Raw genomic sequence first — 27,721 nt, 5'->3', positions numbered from 1 at the left:
GATGTGTGTCTGGAACTATCACTGATGCTACAAACGGTTAAGAATAATCTCAGAAGGGCCAAATGAATCCGGCCTTAAGCAAGTATGGAAGTCGTCACAATTTGGAGGAAACGGGTGAAGAGCTTCCATTTATTGACTTGTGGTAGCGAGTCTAAAATGCATTTTTCTTGGAGAAAAGACTATACCAACAGTCCTTGCTACAGCATTGTTTTTAATCTGACCTGGTTTCTATTCCACAATAGCAGGAGATATATTCAGGACATCTCTTGTATGGCAATAAGATAAATCTACTGTAGGAATTTGCCATTCTGTGTGTTGATATAGCTTCTGGAAAATCAAAAGAAATTCCTATCCTTTTAAATCTTCCAGCCAAACACCTTAGCATTTAATCTTAGTGATGTTCTGGATGTTTTTTTTGTATTACTTTTAACTCAGTGTCTTGATATTAGCAAGTTGATTCAGAACAGTTTTGTGGTTCTGTTTTTAGGGCAAACATGTAAGGTGACTTTGCATGTTCTGTGATAATACGTTCCATCACGTTTTCCTGCAAATGTCATCGTTATTTTTTATTTTTGCAGTGAAATATTTTCATGCCCAGAGTCTTTTGAATTGGATTCATATAACTTTTGTTTACTGCATCACTAACAAAGATCAGAATTAATCATATGGTGTGCTGCTTTGAAGAAGCTGTTGAACATTGTTTTGTTAAAAAACAACAACAAAAAACCACAAAACCTTTTGGCAGTAATGTAAAGAATGTGCTTATGCTGGAAATGATAGAAAGCCAAGTAAATTCCTCTTTCCCATGTGGTATGAGAGATGTGGAATCTTAGGGCTTGTCAAATTTATTTTTGGTCTGTTGGTTCAAAATAAAAAGAAAACAGGAATATTATGTCATAGAACATTAACTTCTTTCTTTGTTTTCTGTTGTTTAGGTGGATAGTTTATCGGCAAACTATGGATAGTCCGGAATGTTTCAGTGCAACCCACTTCCAGCGTTACCTCTCCAGTGTCCTGGAGGCTCAGCAAAACCACAGCGTCCGTCAGTCCACTTATGCTAAAAAGAACAAGCGTCTCTTAGTGGTCTTGCAAGGGTAAATGTTTGAAACTGTTTGAACTGTTGCACAGAATAAGGGATTTTCTGTTCCCTTCCACTTCCAAGGCATTTTGAAACTTTCCCATCACTCTGAAGCAGGCAGATTTCTGTGCTGAAGTGTGGTACTCCATGAATTCCGTTTTATGTATGTACTAAACTCAGCCTTTCTGCCACCTGTTAATTTTATTGGTTGTTACTCCATTGGAAAAAAGGCATTCATAGTCTTCCTTCAATCATATGGAAGGAAGGATTGCATTTGGTGGTTCTTCCCGATTTAGGAGATTGACTGTGATTTTTGGCTTCTCAAAAGAAGTTTTCTTGCCCTTTCCAGCTGCATCTTAGACTGTGGTTAAATGGCACTTCACATATTGGTGCAGCTGAGTGTGGTTTGGTTTTGTTTTTTGTTTTTTTTGCCCTGCCCAGAGGGCCTAGATAGAGAGATTTGCCCTTCAGAGGCTGGTGAGACTTCTTCATGCTGGTTAGCTGTCTTTAAAGACTGCTGGGGTACTGGTTGTCCGTCTTTAAAGCCATAGATTTGGATGAGGGCAATAGAGCAGAAATAGCTTGAGACTCTTTTGCAAGTTGGACGCCAGAGCTGCAGGTGAACAGTACTGAATATTACCTGCTGGAGTGTTGTCTTAATATTTAGAGGGAGTGTTGTGTGTTGTAGTCCCTGTTAGTACACAAATGAATTATTGCTCCTTTTTCCCAACAGACCTGTATTTTGCTGATAACCAAACAAAAAACCATGGAATAAACACTCAGCTTTTTACAGAGTGCAGAAAACTGTTAGCTGAGTTCTCGCCCTACCTTTCATGTATGATTTTCTTTGAAGGTTTGCTAAAACGTTGACATTGTTTTGATGAAAACTGGGGGTGGAGCACCTCCCTATTTCTTTCAGAGGAAAATCTGTCGTCTTTAAGGCATTAGGTGACTGAGCGCGTTTTGGTAAATTTTGAGTTGCTTCAGAATATAAATTAATTTTAGGAAGTGTGATATGGTATGACATAAACATTATAATTAATAATCTCTCAAGTGCTTACAGTACCTTAAACTTTTGCAAGATCAGTAAGTGCTCGAGAATCTTTAATAAATAAATTCATAGTTTCCAGAATTAAATGGTCCATTCAGTCTGCAATATTTTTTCCTCCAAAGAGAAACTTAAAAGCCCAAGCTACTGTGACTCTTACTGAATTTTTTTAAACAGAGCACGAGTGCACTACAGTAAGTGTAAGAATCAATCTTTGCTTTTTTCCCAAGTATTTAGCATCTTTATGACATCGATGCTTTGTCTTTGCATTTCTGGTAGTCCTTGCTTTGATTCTTCGGCAGTATTAGCTACAAAAAATGTGACACAAACTTTCAAAGTTCCAGTTGATGAAAGATATGAAGAAAGAGAGGCAGTATTGCATGCGAGTTGTTATCCAAGTAAATGTTTGTGCCATTTTTGCACAGCACTTCTCCTATGGTATGTTTTGGGTCTCTGTACTTCAGAATGAACGGCTCTGTAAGGATTATGACCTCTTAAACTACTGGCAGAAAGCAGGCTGTCAAAAATACACTATTCCCGCGTTCCAGCAGGAGATATTGAAGTAAGACTGATTAACATGTTTCAGATAAATGCCACTTTGTTTGTGGTATAAAGGTGAAGACTCTGAGCCATCTGTTTGACATTTCCATCTCACGTGTAGCACTTGAACTAGCATCGTCTGCAGTAAGTTTGCCCACTGTGTTTGGGTCGTTAGCGGTAACACAGACTAGCTTGAGGGAAGTAGTACCCTAATCTGGCTGGAGTGCTTTTGGTTCCCAGGCTACTGAGTGTTCATTTCTTTCACTAAGGCCATACATACGGAGCTTAGCATTTTCTTCATTATGGTCCATTCTGATAGTGCTATAAAGCACTAAAAAGCATAATTATTTCCATGTTAGAGTGAGATTTTTTTTTTCTTAAAGTTAGTAGGAGTGGTATAAAGTCTACTGATGAAGTAACTGATATTCTGGTAGCAGCACTGGCTTCAGGAATGGTTAATTATAGGTTTTCCATTCTTTTCGGAGTAGTTGAGTGTTGGTACAGACAGCTTTAAAGTAGTTGGAGTTCTCTAAATAATCCGATAACTGACAATACAGTTTTGAGAGAAAGTTGCGACTGGCTGAGAATAAATAAACATCTGGGATAAAAACTCAGGTTCACCTAAACTTTGCTGTCGTACAGAAGTATAACACAGCAGCGTCTGGAGTAGTGATAAATGACGGACGTGTTAATTATAGAAGCAAGTTTCAACTGGAATGCTGAGAAGTGAGAGGTGTTGCTTTTTAATTTCATATTTTACTCGAATCATACTTAGTGCTTAATATGCTTCACAGTAGGCACAACATGCTTGCATTTACGTTCTGCCTTTTGTGCTCCCTGAAAGCCAGACTTTTCAGTTGTTCAGCATGAAGTTTATACTGCTTTTCTCTGTAGTTGTCAAGAATTTATTTCTAATGTTACTTGCAGTCTGCTTAATTTGTCTGGATTTGCCAAGTTTTGAACTGCTTTGTAACTGTTTTGGTAGGCTTTTCTAGAAATCTAACCTTCTTGCAAGCAATTGATTTCTTACTAGATGTTGAAATGTGTCATTCTGTTTCTCTGAAACCATATTTCATTTTGTTTTCTTACAGATATACTGATGTGATTGATGTTGTACAGGCTCTGCAAACTCATCCTGACCCAGATGTGAAGTCGTCTTTCATCATTGGAGCAGTTAATACTTGTGTAGAGCCACTGAGTTGCTATATGGAACATAGGTATGCTTTTAAGACGTTTTTACTAGTTTGAAAATAGATATGTAAGTTTGGGATCACTTTTGTAATAATTAGAGATACATGATGGTTAAAGGCTATTGAACTGTCTTAAATCTCATAAAGCTGCGAGGTAATCCATCTTGGATGAACTTTGAAGTGCTGTTTAGTTTATAAGGATGATACTTGGTTTCCACTAGGTATATAATTATATGTAATATTAATGAAACTTTAGCTTGTGGAAGAATAAACAAAGATTGTCATGAGCATACTGCTTAAATACGTATACTCTGGCTCAGGACTTTGTAAAATCTGGACTATCCACATCATTCTTTTTCTTACGATCTTTTTGTAAGCATGACTAAAAATTGAGATGTGCATCTCAGTGTGGGTTATTGATTGTGTCAGTACTTTTGGATATTAAAGGAAGACTTTACAGATTTAAAATATGGAACTTATGGGAAGCAGTCCCAAATTTAGTGGAAGAGAATGACAAAGCACGGAAGCAAAAGCATTGCAAGTATTAAAATCTGATATCCTGGGTTACTGCAGAGGCAGGGTGGGGAGGAAACGGTAGCAAAGCCAAGTCACTGACATTTTAAAATAGTGCGGTATGGTTGCTGTTTCATAGTAGATGTATGTGCTCCAGACTTCAACAAACATGCAACTAATTTCATCGACCTATCTGTAAAATTATACTTAAATTTTGCAATTATGCAGTTATGCCTTGCAGCTGATTTGATCAAAGTAAGTTAAAGCAGTTACCATTTTCAGAGTTCTTAGCATTGCTGCTATTTGTGATAAAACTCTGTGCATCATAGCTTAGAGGTGAACTGCCCAATCATTTTATAAAAGTGCATTCCTTAAACTTCCTAGCTATTTTTAAAACACTAACCAACATGCTTCTTGTGCTTTACACTAGTCAGTAAAGAGACGTTACCTCAGTGCTTCTTTTGTCTCTGTGTCAAAGATTGTAAATAAATAATAAAGGCAATATAAAGACATAAAATATTGTTGAATTGATGCTGAAGCGCTGTTTCAACTTGTTCTTTCTATAAGTATAGGAAAGACAAGATCTATTCCTAGGTTTTCTTTTTTAACTTACTAACATGTTACTGGTCACGGTACTGAGCAGTATTTATAGCAGCAGTAGCCTGCAGTCTTTGACTAACATTGTTTGTCTCCTGAAGTGCAGTAGCAGCAATTGAAGGAAGAGGCTTAGCCTATGCTGTAGGCTATTTGTGTCTCCCTTTGAAGTTTCTTCTGATAAGAACTTACCAAGTTAACCACGTGCTACCAGTGCCAAATCTTTCAGTTGGGAAGCTCTGGTGATTTCACTGTGAGACTGGAGAAGAGTGATTTTAATGTCTGACTTGAAACTTTTGCAGTCAAGAAAATCAAAACCATTTCTTACTTCAGAAAGTTCATTACCGTAGAGATCTAGCTCTTTCGTGAGCCTAGGATGAAGCTCTTCCCCATGTTGAATAGCAAGCCAGGGCAGGAGAGAGGTAGTTGAAGGGGGACAGATCAAGTACTCTCTCTGGAGCTTTTGTGTGCATGATAAAGCTCATAAAAATAATTGTCGCTTGTCTGACACGGTACCAGAAATGGGTACGATGTGTACAGAAAGCATTATGTACATACAGTCTTTCCATAAAGAGTTCCCACCGTGTTTGGAAGGCACAATTCTTTAGGGCAAGCTTAAAATTCCTATTGTTTAAATAGGAATTAAAGTAATGTTGAAGCCTTTCTGACTTCCTAGAATACAGAATAGATTGCATGGTTGGAATTAGCTCTTAAATCCCTTAGAGAATTAAAACCATCTACAAACCTAATTTTTGGGGAAGAACTCCCAAAAGATGTAACCTGTGGGGATGTTCGTTATGTGCATTGAGGAAAGGAAACATGAAAATGGGTTGGATAGTAAGACTCTAGCTGTCAGTGTCCAACTGAATGTAAATGCTTTACTTAAATAATAATATCCATTCTTGATATACAAACTTCTGGGTTTTTTTAGGCTTCTTTTTCCCAAGTTCCTGGACCAGTGTTCACAAGGTACGTGTCACTTTTCTTGACTTTGAGCTATACAGAACAAGTAGCTGAGCCATATGGCCAAATAAATACACTGTAAATGCATGTAGTCAAAGGATCATCATAAACTCTTGGAGGTAAGAACCATCTGTGCAGAACAAACAATCTCTCTCTGCCTACATAATTAAACACTGGAGAAGATGTAAGAATATGGAGTATGATGCGTTCTGGTTGTCCTCGTCTGGAGGATGCGTTTCCTAAGACCATGAGTTCAGCTGCTTACCTTGAACTGTTGTAACCTGTGCTGTGGTGTTAATCTAGGAGCAAAATGGATTGGATTTGAGTTCTGTCCTCTTCTGGGGAGGCATGAGGAAATGAAGCTCTCCTTTCTGCTATTTTAGAAAGGGAAAAATGAGCTGGTTACCTTGTTCCCCATATCCTCCTCTTAATGCAGCGGGGAGGATCCTTGCAGGGTTCATTTGACTTGATGTTGCAGCAAAAAAGCTCATTTGCAAAAGAACTGTTTCTTACCTGTATACTCAGTTTTATATCCTGACTCTGAAATGCATCGTCCTCCTTGTCAGGCTTGGAACTTAGAGCAGCTGTTGGTGTAGATGGGATACCATCCTTCCTGACCTACCATCAAAAAGCTCTTTAATTTTCAAGAGCACAGAAGCAAATTCGGCTACAGCACCTTTACAGTTGTTTTCAACAGTTGGATAGCTGACTCACAACATTAAGACCAGTACACGTGGTGTATGTATATATGAGAACAGATCTCTTCAGTCAGATAATCTTTATTTTAGGCAGACTATAAGCTCAACCTGAAATTGGGTAGACCAATGACAGTTCAGATTTTTTTTTTATTAAGTTGTTGTTGGACCGCAGTTACTGCAGCATAATTTTCTGGTCTTACGGTCGTGTCTTCCCAAGTGAACTGCAGGACTGTAATTTTTGTGTTTGCATTTAAATGCAGGTGTCAGAGTAGGATGCTGCCTTTTCTTGTGGCTATTTAGACTCTGTAGGGCTCTGTTTTGCTGCCAGAATTGTGCCACCTCCTGTTCCTGTGTGAAGGGAGCCCAAATGAATGAAAACCAAAAGAACTCAAGAGAATGAAATGGTGAACAAGCTGGAAAGTATATAGGTGCTATTATATAAATCAGTGTTTTATTCTTATTTGGAGAAAAATGTTGCTGCCACAAATTGGGGGACTGAGCAGTAGATAAGTATCATGGTTATAGCCATGGGTGAAGCTGAAGAGAGCAGGAGAATGTCAACGGTTAAGAATATAATGAAGTATCAGTAACTACTGAGAAGTTAAGAGTGCAAGCATGCCTTTTTGTTTTATGACAGAATAAAAAAAAAAATACTCAACGCTATCTTCTATCTTTTTTTAAAGTGCAGTTGTACAGACCTGACTGGGTGAGAATTTGTCATTGTTCAAGGAGGAACTAGAAAATGCTTAGGACAAGTATAGCTCATTTGCCTGTGGTCCAAACACTGAAAGAAGGAAAAATACCGGAGGTTAGAAGAATGTTCTTCTGGCAGTGAAGTACTTCTGCATGTTGCAAGGTTTTGTCATTTAGTTTTCAGACACAAAATGTGACATTAGATAGCCTAGAGGTCTATTCGTGTAAAGCAAATTGTTTCCCATGAATAGGGGTATTTTTTGTGTAAAAAGTTTTAGGCGAAAAAGTATGCTTTGATCCGAGATGTGGTACACTCTTCAACTTTCCAGACAAATGCAGAATTGTATCGCATGTATAGTAGATAATTTACTGCTGCATAATTGAGAATTCATTTCTGGTGCAACAATAGCAATATCTCATGAGACATTGGCTTTGAGAGATATATTGTTCTACTTTTTTTTTGTGTCATGCACCCCAATATTATTGTTTGTGTTACTGTGGCATCAGTGGGCCAAGACAGTGTCGTACTGGGCGTTGTACAAATCTGAAACCAGAAACTCGCAATGCAGGTGTAAGACAAGACAAGTATGGGTATAGGCAAGTAGGAATTAGACTTTTGGGTGGTTACCTTGTCCACTGAACTGTCTTGCAAATTTTGGGAATGAGTAGGGTTAGCCTTTTGCTGCTGCTTTCCAGGTTCCTTCTGTTGTGTGGCTTTCTGAAAGGGTACCTATGCATATTAGCAACATGACATCACTTGACAACATGACATGACACTTTTCTGCTTGGACAGCCACAAGACTAACAGAGAGATGAAGATCAGGGAGAACTGGTAAAGCCTTGAGCAGAGTGACCAACATTAGCAGTTTTGTTTTGTCTCTCCCTTGCATGCTCATTTAAACTTTAAAAAAAAAAAAAAAAAAAAATCTTGCCACTGTCTGTGTGCTGTAATTTCCTTTTGTCTCACTCCTTCCAAATATGCCTATTTTTTTTTTTTTTTTAATTTTTATTTCTTGCACAGAAGCTGTAAGATGACACCTCACTAGTCTAAAGGCACATTGGCATCTCTTGTGTTGTATATGAGGTTGTTTTACAGATGAAGACATCACCATTGTTAATTATGCCCATTGTACGCTTGGGAGCAAAGAGGATCCATTTTTTTTTTTTTTTTGTCAAGCATGCATATTTTTAATCTATCCCTCCTGTTTCTTTACTGCTGCTATTGAACATGCTATTCCCCAGGCTGCAAAGATTTTTTTTTTTTCTTTAGATGAATGTATAAATAAGGAATTAAACAAAACTGGGTGGTCTTCAAAATGCAGTAAAAATAGAGATGGCAGTGACAATTTAAACAGAAAAGGTCAAAATTATTTGTTACTTAAGCTATGTAGGCACCTTCCAGTTCTCAGCAAGCTATTTTTTCTTCTGGGTTACACTACCTGTCGGCCAGTTCGGTATCGTGGACTGTTGCCTGCTAACCCAGGGCCAATTTTTATGGGATACCGGCACCTACAAGATTTATGCATAAGTGTGGGCAGAGCCAAAGCTTGCAGGTTCCCCAGCCTCTGGGCAGTCTTCTGCCACTTCCAAGGTTGCGTGGGAGTTGACAAGGAAGGATGACAGCTACTGCCCGAGAGCCGTTCCCCTTAGACAAGCGCAAATGAAGTGATGGGGAAAGAGTATGGGTGAGACAAGATGCATAGGCTTCTGATTTGCTAGCGATTTTATTCCTTGAATCTTTTTCTTCTTAACTTTAAGCTTTGCCAGCTTAGGTCTTGACAACTACCTATTCTCTCCAAGGCATAGTGCTTCTAACTGTAATATATGCTTTGTAGCGTTTATGTTATACAGCCTTTTTATTGTTCTGTGCCAACTTCACAGAAAGTATAACCGTGTTTTTAATTAAACTTGACTTTTAAATCAATATCAAGTTTGGGGATATGAAAGAAAAAAAACCCACTGCGCGTAGCACAATAACGTGGTGGTTGTTGATTAGCTTATTCATACTGTTCATCTTAATGGCGTGATCTACATAATAATTTCAAGCATGCGTGTGACTTAAATTTCGAAGCGTGCTTGCTGTTCTCTCCCCCCCCTCGTCTCTATCAAGAACAACTGTGTGTTGGAGAAAACTTAGATGTTTCTGAAATTGGAGTGGAAACTTCTGTGGGGGATTAAAAGAAAGAGAAATACTAATGATGGAAATTTGCTTGGGCTATTATTAAAATTCTGACTTGAAAGGGTCAGTGATGCAAGTAACAGTGACTGGGAGCATATGGTATAATGTAAGTAGCCCAGAAACATTTGGTATAGCAATGTCTGCGTAAGGAAGCCTCTGCAAGGATTAATGTGCTTTAAAGACTTCTGTAAAGATCAGGAATAACTGTGGGCAGCAGTTCACGGTGCCCTTCGTTACATATTCTGCTTTAAATAGTGATGAGTTGGGAGCAGGGGAGATGCATCCTGGTTCAATCATTCGCGGATAGTCAGGAGTTTACTGCTCCGTCTTACGCCGTACCAGTAGTTACAGGAAAGTGTCTGAAATGAGCTGTACATCTTGAGTAAAGAAATAGCATTCCTTACATGTTCTGGACAATATTGACATCCTAGGGAGTGCCGAAGAGTTGGCACTGCAATCTCTTTGAGGAACTGGGCTGAAATTCGTTCTGATGTAACGCCGCCTTGCTATAATTGGGAAGCAGAGATCCTATAACACTGAAATCAGTCGGATGATGTGCGATATGACATCCTGCATTTTTTTTTCCCTAATGAGATCCCTTCCCGTGCCCAAGGCTTGACGGCTGTGATCGCTGGTGTGTTATTTCCGATTGCCTTCAGAGGCATCTGCAGCAGCAGCAGTTGCTTCTCATTTAACACGAAATTTGTCTTATACCTGGCAAGACAGCAGGTGTAAATGAAGACTGTGCTCCCATCTTCAAATCTTGGCAAGTTTTTGCTTAAGAAAAGTAACTGTTTCTTCAGTGAAATCGGTGGCACTAGGTGCAAGGTGAAGGGATGCTGCTAAGGCTGAAAAAGGAATTGCTTTTCTGGTGACACAGCTGAGTTTTTTGGGGAATTGGGGACTTGGGACAAATAGTTTTCCTATTGTTTTTCTCTGTTATCTTTTTTAATGCCTTGTGGGTTCACACTTGCTGTCTGAATACTGTTTCAGGGTCTGTCTTTAAAAATAGAGACCAAAAAACAAACAAACAAAAAAAAACCAAAACCAAAAAAAAAAAACCAAACAAACAACCAAACCCTTCTCTTGTTTTTGGAAGTGGCAGCTGTCACAGTCCAAAATACTGATTTTTAACTGTTTAGCCTATATTTCTACACATTGAATTTGCCAAGAGGCTTTAAACGTTAGTGTTTTTTATTAAACTAGTCCTTCTCAAATTGAGTCTCATATGAATTTGTTTTTTTTAATTAATTATTTTGATTAATTGAGTCTAAATTGCTTCTGTTACACTGATTGTCTAATTGTAAGAATTAATTGTATTAAATAATACAATAATAAAGAATTAATTGTAAGAATTAATTGTATACCTTGACCTGGTATAGCTGTGTTTTGGCAAAGCAGGCTGTCCTTACCAGTCAAGTCATCTTCAGTGACTGGTGCTGTACTGGTAGGCTCATGTTTTTAATTTTTTTTTTGGTAAGATTGTTTTCACTGAATCATAAGAACCCACAGATTACAACATCCCTGCCTCTTTCCCCTTGAGTCATTCCAGTGACTGAAAAGGGTTGTCTCCTTCAGGAGGTACCATTCCTGCGTGTCTCCGGGTTGTGACAGCGTGGGCTTCTGAGCTGGCTGCCCTCTAGATGCAGTTGCAAAATAAATAATTAACGATAATTCTGTGCTTGGTTATTCCACAGTATTTGTGTGTGAAGTTAGGTGGGCTTCTGGGTTTTTGGTGGGCAGGCAAGAGGTAAAAGGTTCCTTGCTTGTTTGTTTTTGTTGTTGTTTTTCTCTTAATAATGTTAATGTAATGAGATGGAAGGAAAATAAGAGAAGACCGGCTGTTATATTACTTAATTGTTTATTAGTCACTGTTGCATACCTGACTCCTGTAAACTATCTTCTGATTTCCTTACACAGGACTAGTGAGTAACGTGGTTTTCACAAGTCATGCTACAGAGCAGAAGCATCCACTCCTTATGCAACTGCAGAGCCTTATCCGAGCGGCAAATCCTGCTGTTGCGTTCATCTTGGCAGAAAATGGCGTTGTAACTAGGTAATGTTGATCACTGTCCAGTGTTTGTCACTTCTGGCAGATGAGACGCACGCACTTAGAAACTTGTATTCTCTTGTTTTACTCTGGTAACTTATACAAAGGCGATTTTTCTTAATTGCTTCTCGTGCAAAAGGCATCTTCCCTTTACATTTATGGCCATGTGAATATAGCGATTAGGAAATGCATGGTTTTGTTTGCAGAGTATGACTTATGTTACTGTTACTGCCATACTAAGGGAAAAATACTCTTAATTTTACTGTGATTTAACACATTCTGTGTTATGTAAGTAGCATACAGATAGTGGCCATTTTATTGAACTTTAAAAATTAAAAATCTTCATCTTTTTCTCTTTATAGGAATGAGGACATTGAATTAATTCTCTCAGAAAGCAGTTTTTCAAATCCTCAGATGATGAGAGCTCGATATTTAATGTATCCTGGCTGGCAAGTATCTAGACTGAGAAATATTAAAACTATTTTTCTAATTAGCTTGAAGATTAAAAAGTCTCGCTAACTTTAATTTATATTTTTTTTCAAGACTACTCATTTGGAACAGGCAATAGCTTTGTAAATCATTTTTAAAAGAGAGCTGATGAGTATTCTTGGTAGATACACGATTGCTGTCCTTTTATGGGGAAAAGGATCCTTTCTGGACACCATTTAAATCAATGGCAAGATTGCTGTTGCTTTTCAGAAGAATAGAAAAGAACCCTCTGGGAATAAGCTGGGAAGGATTGGGATGGGTGAGGTCAATAATGACTAGAGTAATTTCATTTTGACAGCTATTCAGTCGTACTGGAATGAACTTGCTATGTCAGTCTAGCTATTAGCAGAACAATTATTCATAAAAAACCAGCAACCTTATTGACAGTCTTGGCAGAGGCTAAGGCCACAATAATACATGGTATCAAGCTTTCCATTTAGTACTGAGGGAGATTTTTCATGGTTCAGGGCTCTTTACACATCTTGTTGCAGTTATCTGTGCTGCACCTATTTGGCAGAAAATGTAAACCTGTCAGCCACTCTAACTCCTGGCTGACTGCTTTCTAGTTAAGTTTATAGTGCTGGAAGCATGATTTATTTACTATACCTTGCCAGTCCTGTATGTATGTATATCCCTTTATTCATAATTCTTGCTCTAAATTGGATACAAGTGGGGCTCTTAAAGTAAACTGGCACAAAGCTTGGGGTGTCAGAGCTGCTTGTGGATTGCATGGAGCCAAAGGGGGAGAGAGAAAGCAGGAAAAGAAAAATACTTAAAGCTTTTGGACAACTGTTAATCTATCTGATGGTAGTGTGCAAGAACAGTATGTAGATAGTAGGTAAGAAAAAAAAAATTGCAGCAGGAAGACCATCAAAAGGAGACCTGAGCGCTTTGAACAACCTAATGCTGTTAATAGCACATTTTCATGGATGTCTTAGAGGAGAAAGCTTAGTATTTTTCTTCCAATGAGCAAGGCTTACCTGTGGTGAAATAATAGATGTTCCATTTCAGAAGCTTGTTAGATGAAAAGCACAAGTGCGTGTGTCTTCTATATGTTGAAGGTGCGTGTTTGTTTTTGTCTTAAGGTATGAAGGTAAATACGGAGCTGGGTCTGTCTTCCCTCCGATGGTTCAGATCTGTGTATGGTTTAATCGTCCTCTAGAAAAAACACGATTTGTGACCAAATGTAAAGGTACAAATGAACTTTGACTGACTTGATTTAAATCCAAGTTTGAAATACTGAGGAACAGAGGGGAAGGAAGGCACTGACGTAGCACAGTTATTTAATTACTGCTGAAGTAAACTTTTAATTGAAAATTCAGCTTTCCTTCCTTGAAGTGCAGTAAACTATCTTCTTTAGTGTCTGCTCTGGAAAACTGGCCCATGACTTTGTTCAGATGAAAATTTAATTTCATTTTTGGTTTCTGGAGGCTGAGACACTTATGTTTATATGTTTGCTTTTTATTTTATGTTTAATTTTATTTGGTAGTGTTGAAATGCAGTTTATAAGTGAGCATCAGCTTCTACTTTTTACGCCGAATAATTCCTTGTAGTTACTAGAAAATAGGCTCAGAAAATAGGCTCAACTCTGTGTTAGGCTACTAGAGCAGATATATAATCATGCCTTTCCTTCTTTCCTTAGCAAAACAGTGTTAAGGAGCACCATTTTACTTTCCACACACACTGTAAGCGTTCATTATGCCAAACACATGTTATTTCCCACCTACCCCATAGCAGAGAAATGAGAACATATAGAAGTGTTATGTAGTGGGCTCCGGGGGACACTGCAGCTTTTTCCCCTGAAGCATTAGGATGTGGATTAGAGACCTGTAGCATAGGTCTGACCAGAAGCTACGCCAAGCAGAAGAAAAATAAGTGAGATAATCTGTTTGTCTTCTATTTCAAACAGCGATTAAGTCATTGCTCAAGCCAAGTCCTTTTTCTGGAAACATTTATCACATCATGGGCAAAGTTAAGTTTTCAGGTAAGGGCAAATTACTACTTGTGTGTTGTCCTGCGATTGCACTGCATTTATATATATTTGAAAACTTTTTTATGTGCTGTATTCTGTCTACGCCAATGTGTTGATGTTAAATTAGATTAGCAATTTATCAAGACATTTCTTTCTTCTGTCTTCTCCTTGTTAAGATTCTGATAAAGTAATTGAAGTCTGTCACAACACATCATCTAATTCACTAAGCCTCGTGCCTGTTCAGGAGGGGCCAACTCCTCCTGATTCAAGAAGCGATAACAGAGATTGCAGCAGTCAACAGGAGTGCTTCCTTGTGTTCATTGGCTGCTCTCTTAAGGAAGAGGATATAAAAGACTGGCTCAGAGAAACTGCAAAACAGGTTCGTGGGCATGTTTACTTCTGTTCAGTGTGATCTGTTTTGGCATTTCTTAATAACAAAAGGAGAAATCTGAGTGTCTTGATGAAACTTTTCTTTTTAATCTCCTTTCTCTTCTACCAAGGTATTAGTGTTCCAGGGTGTAAATCTATTTCAGACAGAGGACTAACAGTTTGCAAATGTGTACTGTAATTTGTGTATTGTTTTAATATCTGCTACAGCATATTCATGGATTGGTCTGCTCTTGAACGCTTGAGCAAATGGAGTATGTCCAGAATAAACACAAGATGATTTAGTTGAGACATGATTGCCAAAAGCTGAAGTGTAGTATGAAATAAATCTTCTTCAAGTACCTGAACACTGCAAAGCTGAAAACTTTTGATTCACAAAATTAAACCTCCTTGGAAGTAATCCACTGAAATGGAGGGTATCGGGTTTTTTTTCGTTTTGTCTTGCTTAATTTGTCAAGCGTGCAGATATGTAAGACTTCATGTATTTCTGCATGGCTAACGTACCTATGCAAGAGAAGGTGGAGCAGGGAAGAGGGAATACGCGCATCGTAAGGAGCCTAGAAGGCACGCTTTGCAGTTGTGGTGCCTTGCTAACTTCACGCAGTGACTGGCGTGACCTGGCCAGGAGCGCAGGACGAGATGGTTCGCTGCTACACAGCTAAGTAATACCAGCAGGTATTACTTTTGCCAGGCTGCACATTAAGGTCTTAGGAAGTGAGTCTTGAGGTTTGGTTCACAAAAATATACTTGGACAGAAACTGTTCAACCGTACAAATTGCATATTTTAGCACTCTAGTTGGAACCTGAGCCTATAGTTCCAACCGTGCCCTTTCGTGATGCCCATTTTGGAACATTTTTTCATTAAAAATACTCATGGTTACTTCTTTATGGCTTAGGATTTGCATAGTATCTCTAAAAAGTTGTGTAGGAAGGAAAAAAGTTTTCTCCTGACCGTTGTTGGAGCTGTTTCTAAGGATCTTCAGGTTCTCACCCCTGTTCTCCTAGCAGGTTGTGTTACTTCAGGGAAGTATATATTTTCTGTGATGATATCTCATGCTCTGTATATATCACATGGCTAATATATGGAGACGAATGTTTTTTATATGTAAGAAAGCACCCCATGGAATACTATCTTAATTTTATGAAAACTTGGAACTTAAAAGCTATCTATCTCAAGTGTGAAGTGCTTCCTCCTCGAGCAGTTCAAGGCTACAAATAGTCTTGGTACGGTCTCACTAGTCATGGCTAATTAAGGGTTTCGGATAGTTCTGAGAGTTACTGCATGCTGCATGAAAGAAATGAATTATTAAATTTTTCAGGCTAAAAGCTAGATTGTTTTTCTGTTCATGTGCCAGTTTTTTCTTCTTTTTTGGCAGTGGAGCTGTATTAAAATTGTATTGTTTAAAATCCTTTTAGATTTGTCATCTCTAATGATGCCTTATGTAAGATCACTTAATTTTTACTTTTGTTTTGAGAACATAGTTGTGAGTGCCTTGATATAATTGAATAATTCTGTCTAGAAATTAATTTTTAAAATACATGCTTCTAAAAGGAGTATTTCTGTGCTGGGCTTGAGCATGATAGCATGTGATTGTGGATTTCACTGCCTTTCCCCAGGTTTTCAAGAAAGAACCTACTTTTCTGTGTGTTTCTTTTCTTAATGTAACTAAACTGTAATACCACATTGTCACTCAGTAGGTATATAACTGGGGTCTAATTCTTCATACAGAAACCGCAGCGGAAAGCTCTGAAAACCAGAGGAATGCTAACACTTCAGGAAATAAAGAACATTCACGTAAGTAGAAGCAATTAATAGCAAGTCCTTCTTCTGGCCAATTTTCTTAAATATCCATTTGTATGATAGAGCACCTCCCCTACTTGCCATAACGAGCGTGCTGAGCGCTAAATTATTGCGGCACTTACTGTCTTTTATATACTCGAAACACAACTGAGACTGTCCAGGAGGGATTTGAGATATAAATCTTGGTGTTATCTCAGGGCTTCGTGAGCTCTGAAAAGCAGGGGGAAGCGTGAGATGTTGGACAGGCGTGCGCTTTCGGTTACCGTAGTGGTCTTTCCTCCCTGCTCTGTCCTGTGCAGGTTGTCACTTGCAAATTAGGATCCCAAATGCCTAATCCTGCCCTCATCAACTACCTTTAGGTTTTAAGGGCTGTCTTTGGAGTTGGGTTCCTAAAAGTTTGGCGTGGCTACGATCAGTGCTGCTGTACCTAACTCCCCTAGTCTAGACGGATGTCATTTGTCATACCGTCTTTTCAGAGCGCTCCTTTATAGCCAGGAGCCATACCTTCCTCCCTGGCCGCCAAGTTCAGCGGAAGGAATTTTTCTTTTATCTATTGAAGTTTGTTAGGACTGTCTCTAAGTTTTGAGTTTTAAATGTTTAATGTACAGTACATTCTTTCTTGATGTAGGTGAAACGCCACTTGGATCCACTTCCAGCTGGTTATTTTTACAACGGGACTCAATTTGTGAATTTTTTTGGTGACAAAATGGATTACCATCCATGTATCCTTTAAAATGTGGGGGGTTTTGGTGAAGGTTTTAGGTAGGCAACAGGCTATGCACATCTGAAATGTAGACTGTCAAAGCAAATGATACGGTGAAGAGCCACTTTGATTTGCAGGTAGTAATATGAAGTGAAAAGTTTTGTTCTTTAAATCCGTGCATGGCTACTTGCCATTTAAAGCTTACTATTAAAACACTTTTTCAGAGTTATGATCTAAGCAGCAGACTAGAACCAACAAAACAGTCACAAAACTGTACATGAGCTCACGCAGAGAGCAATTTATGGACCGCAGCTTGTCCAAGAAATATTTTTCAAACCAAATAGTGCTGTATTATTGCTTAATGCCTGGTCATGACTGACAGAACTTCCAAATGAATGTAATTTTGTGTGCACGCACATGCATGCACACACTGAAGTAAAAACAGTCAGAGTTGGTTTAGGTTTTACTACAGTATCCTTTTTTTCTGCCACATATCTTTGTGGTGAAGCTGGTGTTAAATGATTGCTCTCGTTTTATAACTCGGTATGAGAAAAAACTTACTGGATGCAATGCAGTAATATGAACAGGGTGTTCAGAATTAGGTGTGGAGGTGCATTTTTTGTAATCACTTTTTAAACTCACTTAAGCAAGTTAAACCTCATTGTAAAATCTACTTCAGCTTAGCAAGCAGCGTGATTTACTTACCAAATTGTGGCATATACACAGCTGTAAATGCGCTGTCCTTGCTGGTCTTGTTTGGTATCGGTTACAGAACATGAACTACAGCTGAAGTAGGGTCCGCTGGATTTCTTTCCAGAAACTATTTTTTTTTTTTTAATTTAAACCTGATCATATTTTTGTCTTTGGCAGAAACACTAAAGTAATAGTAATGTTCCAGTGTATTCCTGTTCTTCTTTCTTGTTTCCATAGCTTTCTATTGTTTTTGTCTTTGTTTTATTACTGAAATTTCAAATTTGGTTTTATATTCCCAGTTTCCTTTTCACTTTAACTTTGACAAACTTTACAAAAATCCAAGTGATTCTGTTTTGGAATAAGAACAGTTATTTTCTATGCCCTATGGGACAACTTTAAAATTTTAAACCAGCAGACTTCTGTCTGCCAGGTAAACTCCTAGTTATGGTATACTGGCAGAAAATAGCCTGACAGCAAACTTGGACTTCAGTATTCACTGGACCTTTACGCCACCACCATCTTGGTGTTTGGCAATAAAAGATACAGGCACTGGTTAACCGCTTCTGGATGATTTGAATTTTGGGCAGAGCTTTTTAGACTTCCACTTAACCAAAATAGCTGTCAACATCTGCAAACCTGCTGTAGCTTTGCTGTTCTTATATTCTTCCTCATGATTGGGAAATGTCTATTGTGCAACTTCTTTATTTCCCCGTAATACAGAGTAGTTGTGGTTAGGCCTGACGGCGGGACTCCCGGAAGGTAATATATTGACTTTCTGCTCTCGGTACGCGTCCCTGAACTGGCATATCCTTCAAACCTGTATGTTCTTTCCTGATGAACGCTATTTGCACAAATGTGTTTTCCTTAGCTTTTCAAAATCAGTAATGGACCAATTCATGAACGATTACTTGGAAGAAGCCAACAGGGAAATAGAAAAGTACAACAGAGAACTAGAAGAACAAGAGTATCACGATCTCTTTGAGCAGAAGACATAAGCACGTGCGTTCTGTGCATTTCTGAACCACCTACTGTCAGTAACCAAAAATGCTGTCGTCCTTGCTGGTTAACTAGAAAATTAAGTGAAATAATGTCGGTTTTCAGCACTCCTTTTAAAACTAAGATCATTCCTGTAAGGTTGGCATTTTAATATGGTAACTGCTTAGCTGTTTGTACTGTCAGGTTTGCTTCCACTTCACCTTAATTCCAGACTGTAAAAAGCATCACCTGGAATCTCTGGCTAGTAGTGGAAACTTATTTAAAAGAAGAAGAAGAAAAGAAGCAAAACTATATTTTCTAGTAGGTCAGAATGTAATCATGGAATTGGTCCGTCGTGCAGATAATCAAACCACTTCAATCTCTGGATGTCCCTTGAAACGTGTGGCACAGGAGCATTGATGAGCCGTGGTGTACTTCAGTCTGTGGGATTGGGGGGTGTTCCTAAAGCGAGAAATGGGGGAACATTTAAAAAACTCCATAGAGTACCTAATCCTAAAGCTGTTACGGTGTTCCTAAAGCGAGAAATGGGGGAACATTTGAAAAACTTGGAGGAGTACCTAATCCCACAGCTGTTAGGGGGTTCCCAAAGCGAGAAATGGGGGAACATTTAAAAAACTCCAAAAAGTACCTAATCCTAAAGCTGTTACAGCGTTCCTAAAGTGAGAAATGGGGGAACATTTGAAAAACTCCAAAGAGTACCTAATCCCAAGGGTGTTCCCAAAGCGAGAAATGGGGGAACAATTAAAAAACTTGGAGGAGTACCTAATCCTGTATCTGTTAGGGTGTTCCCAAAGCGAGAAATGGGGGAACATATAAAAAACTCTTGAGTACCTAATCCTGTATCTGTTAGGGTGTTCCCAAAGCGAGAAATGGGGGAACATATAAAAAACTCTTGAGTACCTAATCCTGCAGCTGTTAGGGGGTTCCCAAAGCAAGAAATGGGGGAACATTTAAAAAACTCTGAGGAGTACCTAATCCCAAGGGTGTTCCCAAAGCGAGAAATGGGGGAACATTTAACAAAACTCGGAGGAGTACCTAATGCCACAGCTGTTAGGGGGTTCCCAAAGCGAGAAATGGGGGAACAATTAAAAAACTTGGAGGAGTACCTAATCCTGTATCTGTTAGGGTGTTCCCAAAGCGAGAAATGGGGGAACATTTAAAAAACTCCAAAGAGTACCTAATCCTAAAGCTGTTACAGTGTTCCCAAAGCGAGAAATGGGGGAACATTTGAAAAACTTGGAGGAGTACCTAATCCCACAGCTGGTTGGGTGTTCCCAAAGCGAGAAATGGGGGAACATTTAAAAAACTCTGAGGAGTACCTAATCCCAAGGGTGTTCCCAAAGCGAGAAATGGGGGAACATTTAAAAAACTCTGAGGAGTACCTAATCCTAAAGCTGTTACAGTGTTCCTAAAGCGAGAAATGGGGGAACATTTAACAAAACTCGGAGGAGTACCTAATCCCACAGCTGTTAGGGGGTTCCCAAAGCGAGAAATGGGGAACACTTAAGCATCTGCTTTTTTCTGAGGGGACAGCATGTCTCATAACCTTTGCACAGTTTGAATCTGCAGTCGAAATTTTGACTTTTCTAAAGAAAAGATGTTTATACATTTCAGGGTGAAACGAGATCAGTGGAGATATCTCGCTTTCTTCCCAGTGTTGTTATTGGTGTTCTAGAAAATATGACATGAATGGCGGTAATCTGCAACTTGCTGTTGCTTAAAAGCTTATCTCTAAAGGATTTCTTATTTCAGTACTAAAAACTAAGCAAAGCAGGAGAAGAGGGAGATTCTTTAGCTAAAGAATTTCTTTTCATGAAAATTACTTCTTTCCAAAGGTAAAAAATATCAAAAGATATACTTGAAATATGAATTAACTTGTTCGTGAAGCTTTCGGCAGAATTTGCACGCCGTAACATTTCACTAAACTGGTTTTAAGTACTTGCAACAAAACCTTTATAGTTACTAAACGATATAACAGGAATTCTGGCAACTTGTCCTTTAACTTAATTTAGTACAGTTTTAAGTGAGACTTCATAGATCACTGACTGAAGGATTATAAGGTACCCCAGCAGCTACTTAAAGGTAATTATTGAAGCGTATTTGAATAAGCAGATTATTGCAGCGTGCTGTGTGTTCAGAATTTAGTCAAGTGAAAACAGTCTAGGAGGAATTCTTTATTTTCGTATTCCTTTGCCTTAGGAACAGCTCAATCTTTTAATACAACTGCAACTTTTCTTTTTGGTCAGATGTACGTAAAGCAGTAAGAAATGGAATGAATGATCTCCCACAGCACGCTTACATACTTCTAACATGTCCACGCAGTCTCTTCTCGTGGCAGGAAAATGAGATTTAACTCCTGCCATCGAACCGGAGGCTACATACAGTTTTATGCCTTACTTTAAGAAATACAGGGTTTTTTACCTTTGGAATCTGAAATAGCTGAAATTTCAATAAGCCTGTCAAAAACCGAAACACCTTTTAGGTAGACTTTCAGAACGCGTTGCTACTCGCTGGCTGGGTGCCTGTGCTGTGGGGGTTATACAGCGCAGAGGCGGAATTCCAGGTGCTGCAGATTGGGATCCAGCCGTTGATAAGGTTTCCTTACTAGCTTTCCTACTAGATTTAAAAAGCTGTCTGAATTTAAGAATTTTTTTTTTTTTTTTTTTTGCACACCACGAGACTTTATAAACTACTTGTATCCTGTTGAAGTACAATAAAAGCCAGCGATTAGTTTGTGTTTCTAGGCTTTCTGGGGTAACCCCTATTACAGGTATAGAGCATCATGATAAGGCTGGTGAGTTTATCTATGCATGGCTATACTTTAGTCTTAATATACTGTAGTGCCTGGTAGAGTAAAGGTAGCTAGCAGTGGATTCGGGGGGCTAGCGGGTGTTTACAAACTAAGTACAGCTGGTTGCATGAAACTATTTATCAGACCAGGATTATTAGAGTACAAAATTCTGGTCGTAACACTGCAACAAAAAGGGGCATTAGGAAATTCTTAACAAATTAATAGTTCTTTGCCAATAAACTTAGCGTAAACCCGGCGCGCTCCTTTTTCAGTACAAGTTATCTAATCTGCAAAGCCATATTTCTAGAATAGTGGTATGACTATGTACTGTCAGAAGAAATACCAGGGGTTGGGACAGCAGGCACGTCGTTGATGCTTCGTCTCAACTTGCAAGTCAGTAACAGAGTAGGTTTAAGTGCAATTGATTGAACGATAGATGAAGATACTGTAGTTTATTTTGCTCTGCTGAACTCATTTTTAAGAACTCCGATTTGTGCAGCTCTCAAAATAAATGTTGACGGGGCCAATTCAGCTGGGGTTGGCGTAGCGAGTTGCAATTACAAAGTGAGATGCCCTGTGAACAAAAAGGAAATAAGTGTTCGGAATTGGCGCGCTGCTGGGCAAACGGAGCTGTTCCTTAAAAACTGAAGCAGAAGAGCTCAGAACAAAGGCCTAGTATACTTATATACTGTACTGCATGCTATATGGTAATAGCTGTGTATTATAAAGACCTTTCACCATACTGGTACTATTTCAATTAATATATTTTGGTATTGAAATAATTTGATTACCTCAATTCTTTTTTTTTTTTACGTTTTTAACTGTGACTTTAAAACAGAAAAAATACCGAAATAGTGAAACTGTGACAATGGTATCCTTTAAACTTAGTAGTGCCTTGCAGATGACAGCATTTATTCACAAAGCGTAAAATAAATGGATGTCATGGGTTGTATTGCTTGCACCCTCTTTTTTTTAAAGGAAAAACGGTTTTGGTGAAAGGACTTAAAATTAACCTAGTGAAGAATATTAGCACAAATGGTTAAACTGTTTAAAAGAAAACTCTTTGAGGACTGAAATGTGTAAATGCCTGATGCTGCTGATAGTTTAATAGCAGTTGCTGATTATTTTGGAGTTACTTCTAACAATCAGCAGCACTTTTTTTTAGGAGAAGAGCGTAACTTTTGTACTCTGGTCAGAGATGTTTATACTGTATCAAACCCCATCTGTAGGGTAATCTGGTGTCCTCACTCTTTTGAAGTCGAGGTGAGGATCGAGATACTTCTAAGGATCTAGTTTTGAAAATTTTTTTAGCTACTGTAAAACTAAAAAAAAAAAAAAAAGCACCATTTCTAAACCACAAATGTTTGGATACAGAAAAAGTGCCATTACACTGTTCCTTTACCTTTTACTGTATTTTGAAAATTGGTAACAGTAACTTTGTGTCCAGGCATTTCTGATATTGCGAAGAAGTGCTGAGAGTCCTCAAGGGGTTTACATGCTTTGCTGACCTTCATGTTAGCAGCTTGTGGTGGTGTTTTTTTTTTTTTCCTCACCGAGAATGAGTGTGATCAGAAGTTACTGAAGTTATAGGGAGAAAAATGTGATAAACTTAGGAGAGGAACGTTTGCAACTTGAACTGCGCTGCAGTCTCGGAGTATTTTATATTAAGCTGTGCAATTTGGTATTAGTCCGGTTTTACACTTTGCAATTAACAAAACTGATTGCAGGGAGGATTTAAGTTGCACGTAAAAGTTCCCTAATAAGTTTTTTTATTGTTATTTTTTAATTGAAACTTTTCTGAATTTGCACAGATTTAAGCTCTGGAATACTTTTTGTATTCTTAAAAGGGAAAAATTGTAACTAGTATAGTGAATTGTAAACTGTGAGTCGTTAGAACTGCATTGTTGATCTAATTTTAGATTGTTTAAAAATGTACCTCAGAAAGCTAGTGAGAAATTGCTTCATTTTTACACAACGGTCAGATACTAACGTAACACTTCTCACTTGACCATGTGCCAAAATTCACTTTTATACTAGTTCTCAATGCTTTAATATTTGCGACTTTAAGTTAAAAACTTGTATTTACAAACACTACTGTAACTTCAGTTAAACTGAATTGTGTGATTGAAGCTTTTAGCCTGTTGTATTTATTACACAACTTGATTCAGTAAATATAAAATTACCTTTCCATTTATTTTTGTATTGTTTTACATGTTTATACCTGCAGTTCGTGTGACTTTTACACCCGTAACTCAGATGTGATGGAAAGAACCAATAAACAGTATCCATCTGCTGTCTGTCTTTGACTTCTTTAATAAACTCACTATTTCTTAAACTTGGATTTTTAAGCATTAAGAAGTTTTCTTTTAAAATCCGTTGGTTTTCTAAACTGGCAGAAAAGTGCCTAGTTTTTCTGCAAACTAAAAGGTAAAGATTTAAGGAAATTGTTGAGTTTTTTTAAGCTGCTGTTTTAGGTTTAGACCTTCTTGCTTGGGCTTCTGATTGAGTAAAGCTTAAAACCAGGCGTAGGATGAAGGACCTTAATCGGCTTCTACCTGCCATCTCTGTCTCCAGCAGCTGTCCTTAACCGTAAGTTGGTAGTTGCATATACACAAATGCAGGAGCTCAATCCGACGACTCCTACTCACAGAAATGAGGATGCAGTTTCAAGATCAGCTTCGGCTGAACTCCGATCAGGCTGCCGTTGAGAGGGCAATCCCGCCTTACCCTCCTTTTTCTGCTTCGGCCGCCGAGTGGGAGGCTGTGTAGGAGGCAGATCCGTTTGCTGATTAAACTGAATCTGCAAATGATTTCTGCCTCAGTTTGACAATGCTTTTGCATATTTTTTTTTTGTAGGAAGGTTTTGCGCTTGATTGGTTTTTATGAACTGTTTATGTAAAACCAGCATGTTAAAATTCAGCCTGTTTTGCGTACTCCAGGTACGCACACAAGAAACAGCAGCTCCTGACGCGTGGACTTTTGACTGAAATCCAGGAATTTTCCCTTGCTACGCAGCTAGTTTTGGAAAACGTGGCCTCTTCCACCTGTAAATGCACTTGGGCTGCATCCACGGCTTTTGAACTGCTGAGTACGCGCAGCTTCCTTTGACGTCGTGGTACGTGCTGTCAGCACAGCAGTGAACGGCTTCGTGTCGTCATATCGTGATTGTCTGAGAGAAACAGCCAGTTACCGCTTCAGCGTTAGACTACAGAGCCACAAAATCGTTCAGGTGTCAGCTTTGCCAAGAGCGTTTGGATCCCGTTGCCACTAAGGTGTGGGCACGTATTCTCGGTACGAGCCTTTGGGCTCCATCTTAGCGCTGGCCAAGAAACGAGGAGGGTTTCCACCATCCCTTGGGTGCTTGAGTAGGGAAATCCAGAGTCTTAACCCATGGCTTGATTCCCATCTTACCATGCCGTTATTCTTAAGATGCTCTTCAAATGCAGCTAAGTTGCTGAAGGTCAATGAAAGAAAAGCGACTTCTTTATTTTTTTTTTTAAGCCTGCCTGGATTATCTTTCAAGTGAGAATTTTGCTCTTTTCTCTGGTGCGTAACTCTGCTCGCTGCCTTTGTGCCCTGGCTTCTCCATCTTCCATTCACTTTGGATTTTCAAGATTTAACCTGAGATCGGTTCGTGGTTGATTATTAAAATGTAAAAGTCTTCATCTTACTAGGGTTGCAAGAGATGTTCTTTGCAAAGAAATGCTTTTTCAGGAAGGCTACGGAAATCAGACCGTCGGCTCAGTACGCGTCGCTCTGTGGAGCTGTGGCCGGGAGGAGCACGTCCCTGGGCCCTTCTAGCCCGAGTGTAAAGAGAAAAACGCTGTGACAAGGGATGAGCTATTTGGGAATTTCTAGAAATTATCCCAATACTGAAGTACTGGGATTTTTTTCAAGGTGAGAGGCAGGTCCCTTACCAGACTTGCTGGAACATCTGGTGGTGGAGACCACTGGCTGGTCCCCTCCGTGAACACGGCATAGTATTAAGCAATCATTATGGGCTGAATTCGGGATGCTCTCCTCCCCAAAACCATGAATTACAGCTTTCTCGTGTCGATGTGATGCTAGGCACGCTGTGGGTTGCACCCTAGAGGAGCCGTCAGCTGTGCTGGGTGCTTAACCATGGTGAGAGCTCAGATCTTCTGTGCCTCTCTCCACGCACACGTTGCAGACATCAGCCCCGGGCTTGACGAAGGCACATTGCAACGGAGTTGTCTGGAGCGCTTAAAAGGAGGAAACATCACCTACAAATACAAGGTAAGTCGATTTTTATTTCTTTTTTTCTTTGCAGATACCAGTTTTTGCCTTTACAGCTTTATTAGTCGTATACACTTGTAACGTACCGTAAGATTTGTTGTGGGGAAGCTTTTAAAGCATTGTGTTGCCTCTTCACGTGCGCTGCTAGCTACCGATCCCCCCGCTTCTCCTCTTCCTATGACTCTTCCATGTGACAGAGATGGGCCCTTCTGCCTGCAGCTTTTGCCCCTGCGTGGTAATCCTGGGGGGCTCCATCCGATCGGATTATTTTTCCATGACAAAAATAAGAGAAAATCATTTTTTTTTCTCCATCCCAAGAATACCTAGGTTAAAACTTTCCGAAAGTGGTGGTCATAATGAATAAGTGTTGAATCGCCCGATGGGCCAGCAGTGCTTTCTCCGTGGAGACTCGAGTTTGATTCTGCTCCTGGTGGCCTCGGTTTTGCGAACATTTCCTAACATAGCTCCCGCAACCCCGAGGGATTTAAGGTGTCTGTGAAAGTATGAAGTTACATCAACAAATCTTACAAGAAAAGGGGGAAATTCCTGCGTTACAGGATCAGAGGAAAGATCCTTGTATTTGTGCATCAGTAAAAAATAGAGAGCAATAAAAGCTTGGAGCAGGAGAGCACACAAGGTGTGATTATTTTATCTGCTCCCATTTTTAAAACCCTTGGCCATCCTCTGGGTAAGCTGGCGGTGCCGACCCAGTGCTGTATCTCACCCGCTGCAGTTTCCACTCTGCCCATTGCTCTCGCGTTGGGCCCTAATCTACAGCTCAGGCTGAGGCCGTTGAAATGTTGATTTATTTTTAGCAGCCAAAACCTCAGAGGGGGAGCGTGCGACAGGTTTAAAATACTGTGAGCCCTTTCACGAGCTTGTAGGTTTTGCAGTCTCCTTTTTTTAAAGACCAAAATATAGAGGTCCGGCTAATGAATATTTGCTCTTCTCACACTGCCGTGTAGGTTCAAAGGTATGGGTCCCATTCCTCCCCAAATCCTTGTTCCAGTCCCCCTCACCTTGAGGACTTTCTTCTTTCCTCCCCTTCCCATCAAAGGAGGATCTCAGGCTGTAGCTGTGCACCTCCCTGCTTCAACCTCTGTCCTTCCCTTCTCCTTTTCAGATGGGCCATCTCACCTGGTGGGGTCTGCAGGCAGAGCTAAGGTGGAGCTCGGGTTGCCCAACCCATAGCGTGGCTGCCAGAAGCTGAGCGCCAGGTTCCTGGGCTTCAGCCGCTTCCAGATTTGGCCAGCTGAGGGATGTGTGTTTACCTAATGTGTCTTTCTTACACCCACATTTCAGTGCTCACACGGGGAACATAACAGGTAAAATCTCTCTTGTGGCAGGTCAGGCAAGATCAAGCTGAGACTCAAGATCTTTTCTGCCTTAAAAATCTTAAAATTTAGTTTGGTTTGGTTTTTTTCCTAGTCCAAAATAACTTCTTATGGCCTACAGGCATGGATGGAAGGGATAGAATCGTTAAGGTTGGAAAAGACCCTTAGGATCACCGAGTCCAACTGTTAACCCAGCACTGCCAAGTCCACCACTAAAGATGCACAGGTGGGCATCCTAGGAGCTGCAAAATCTTGGTTGGGAAGAGCCAACCTCCATGTTTTGTCCCCCTTACCACCTTTCTTCCCCCAAAGGGCTGTCAGGCCCAGGCTGCCCAGGGCAGGGGCTGAGTCCCCATCCCTGGAGGGATTTAAAAGCCAGGGAAATGTGGTGCTTAGGGACGTGGTTTAGTGGTGGGCTTGGCAGTGCTGGGTTAACGGTTGGACTTGATGATCTTAAGGGTCTTTTCCAACCTAAACGATTCTGTGATTCTGTGATCATTCAGTCTGCTCCCTGTGAACTGGAGTTTTTCCTTCAATAACTCCTTTTCCCGGCAAAGGAAACATGGACTATATCTCATCTACCTGGACTTGGGCAATATATGTGGTATGTTTTCAAGATGGGAAGCTGCTAATTTGGAGACCAAGGGGGTTGGTGGAAGAGTGACAAGGTCAGTCAGAAACTGGCTGAAGGTTCGATGAGAGTGGTCAGTGTTGCAAGGAGAACTGGGCTGCGGGAAGGTTACGTGGTAGAG

At 39.6% G+C, this 27,721-nt stretch overlaps 1 protein-coding gene across 1 annotated transcript in view; it reads left to right on the top strand.

The window, feature by feature from the left end:
- The window catches only part of DNAAF9 (dynein axonemal assembly factor 9), a gene marked incomplete at its 5' end in the record, with an annotated part of 76,986 nt that extends 53,323 nt beyond the window's left edge, over nt 1–23,663 (top strand). Inside the window, 11 exons of the mRNA XM_082315670.1 lie at nt 936–1,094; nt 3,758–3,883; nt 5,895–5,932; nt 11,417–11,552; nt 11,909–11,995; nt 13,121–13,227; nt 13,945–14,019; nt 14,184–14,386; nt 16,124–16,189; nt 16,824–16,917; nt 18,474–23,663. Of these exons, the coding sequence (XP_082171796.1) occupies nt 936–1,094; nt 3,758–3,883; nt 5,895–5,932; nt 11,417–11,552; nt 11,909–11,995; nt 13,121–13,227; nt 13,945–14,019; nt 14,184–14,386; nt 16,124–16,189; nt 16,824–16,917; nt 18,474–18,586 (1,204 nt within the window). The 3' untranslated portion in view covers nt 18,587–23,663. The remainder of the gene's footprint in view (nt 1–935; nt 1,095–3,757; nt 3,884–5,894; nt 5,933–11,416; nt 11,553–11,908; nt 11,996–13,120; nt 13,228–13,944; nt 14,020–14,183; nt 14,387–16,123; nt 16,190–16,823; nt 16,918–18,473) is intronic.
- Nucleotides 23,664–27,721: the final 4,058 nt, after the last annotated feature.

Source organism: Platalea leucorodia (genome assembly GCF_965183815.1).
Source record: "Platalea leucorodia genome assembly, chromosome: 6".
Taxonomy (NCBI): Eukaryota; Metazoa; Chordata; class Aves; order Pelecaniformes; family Threskiornithidae; genus Platalea; species Platalea leucorodia.
The sequence above is the reverse complement of the archived record's forward strand: the minus strand, read 5'-3'. Positions and strand labels throughout refer to the sequence as shown.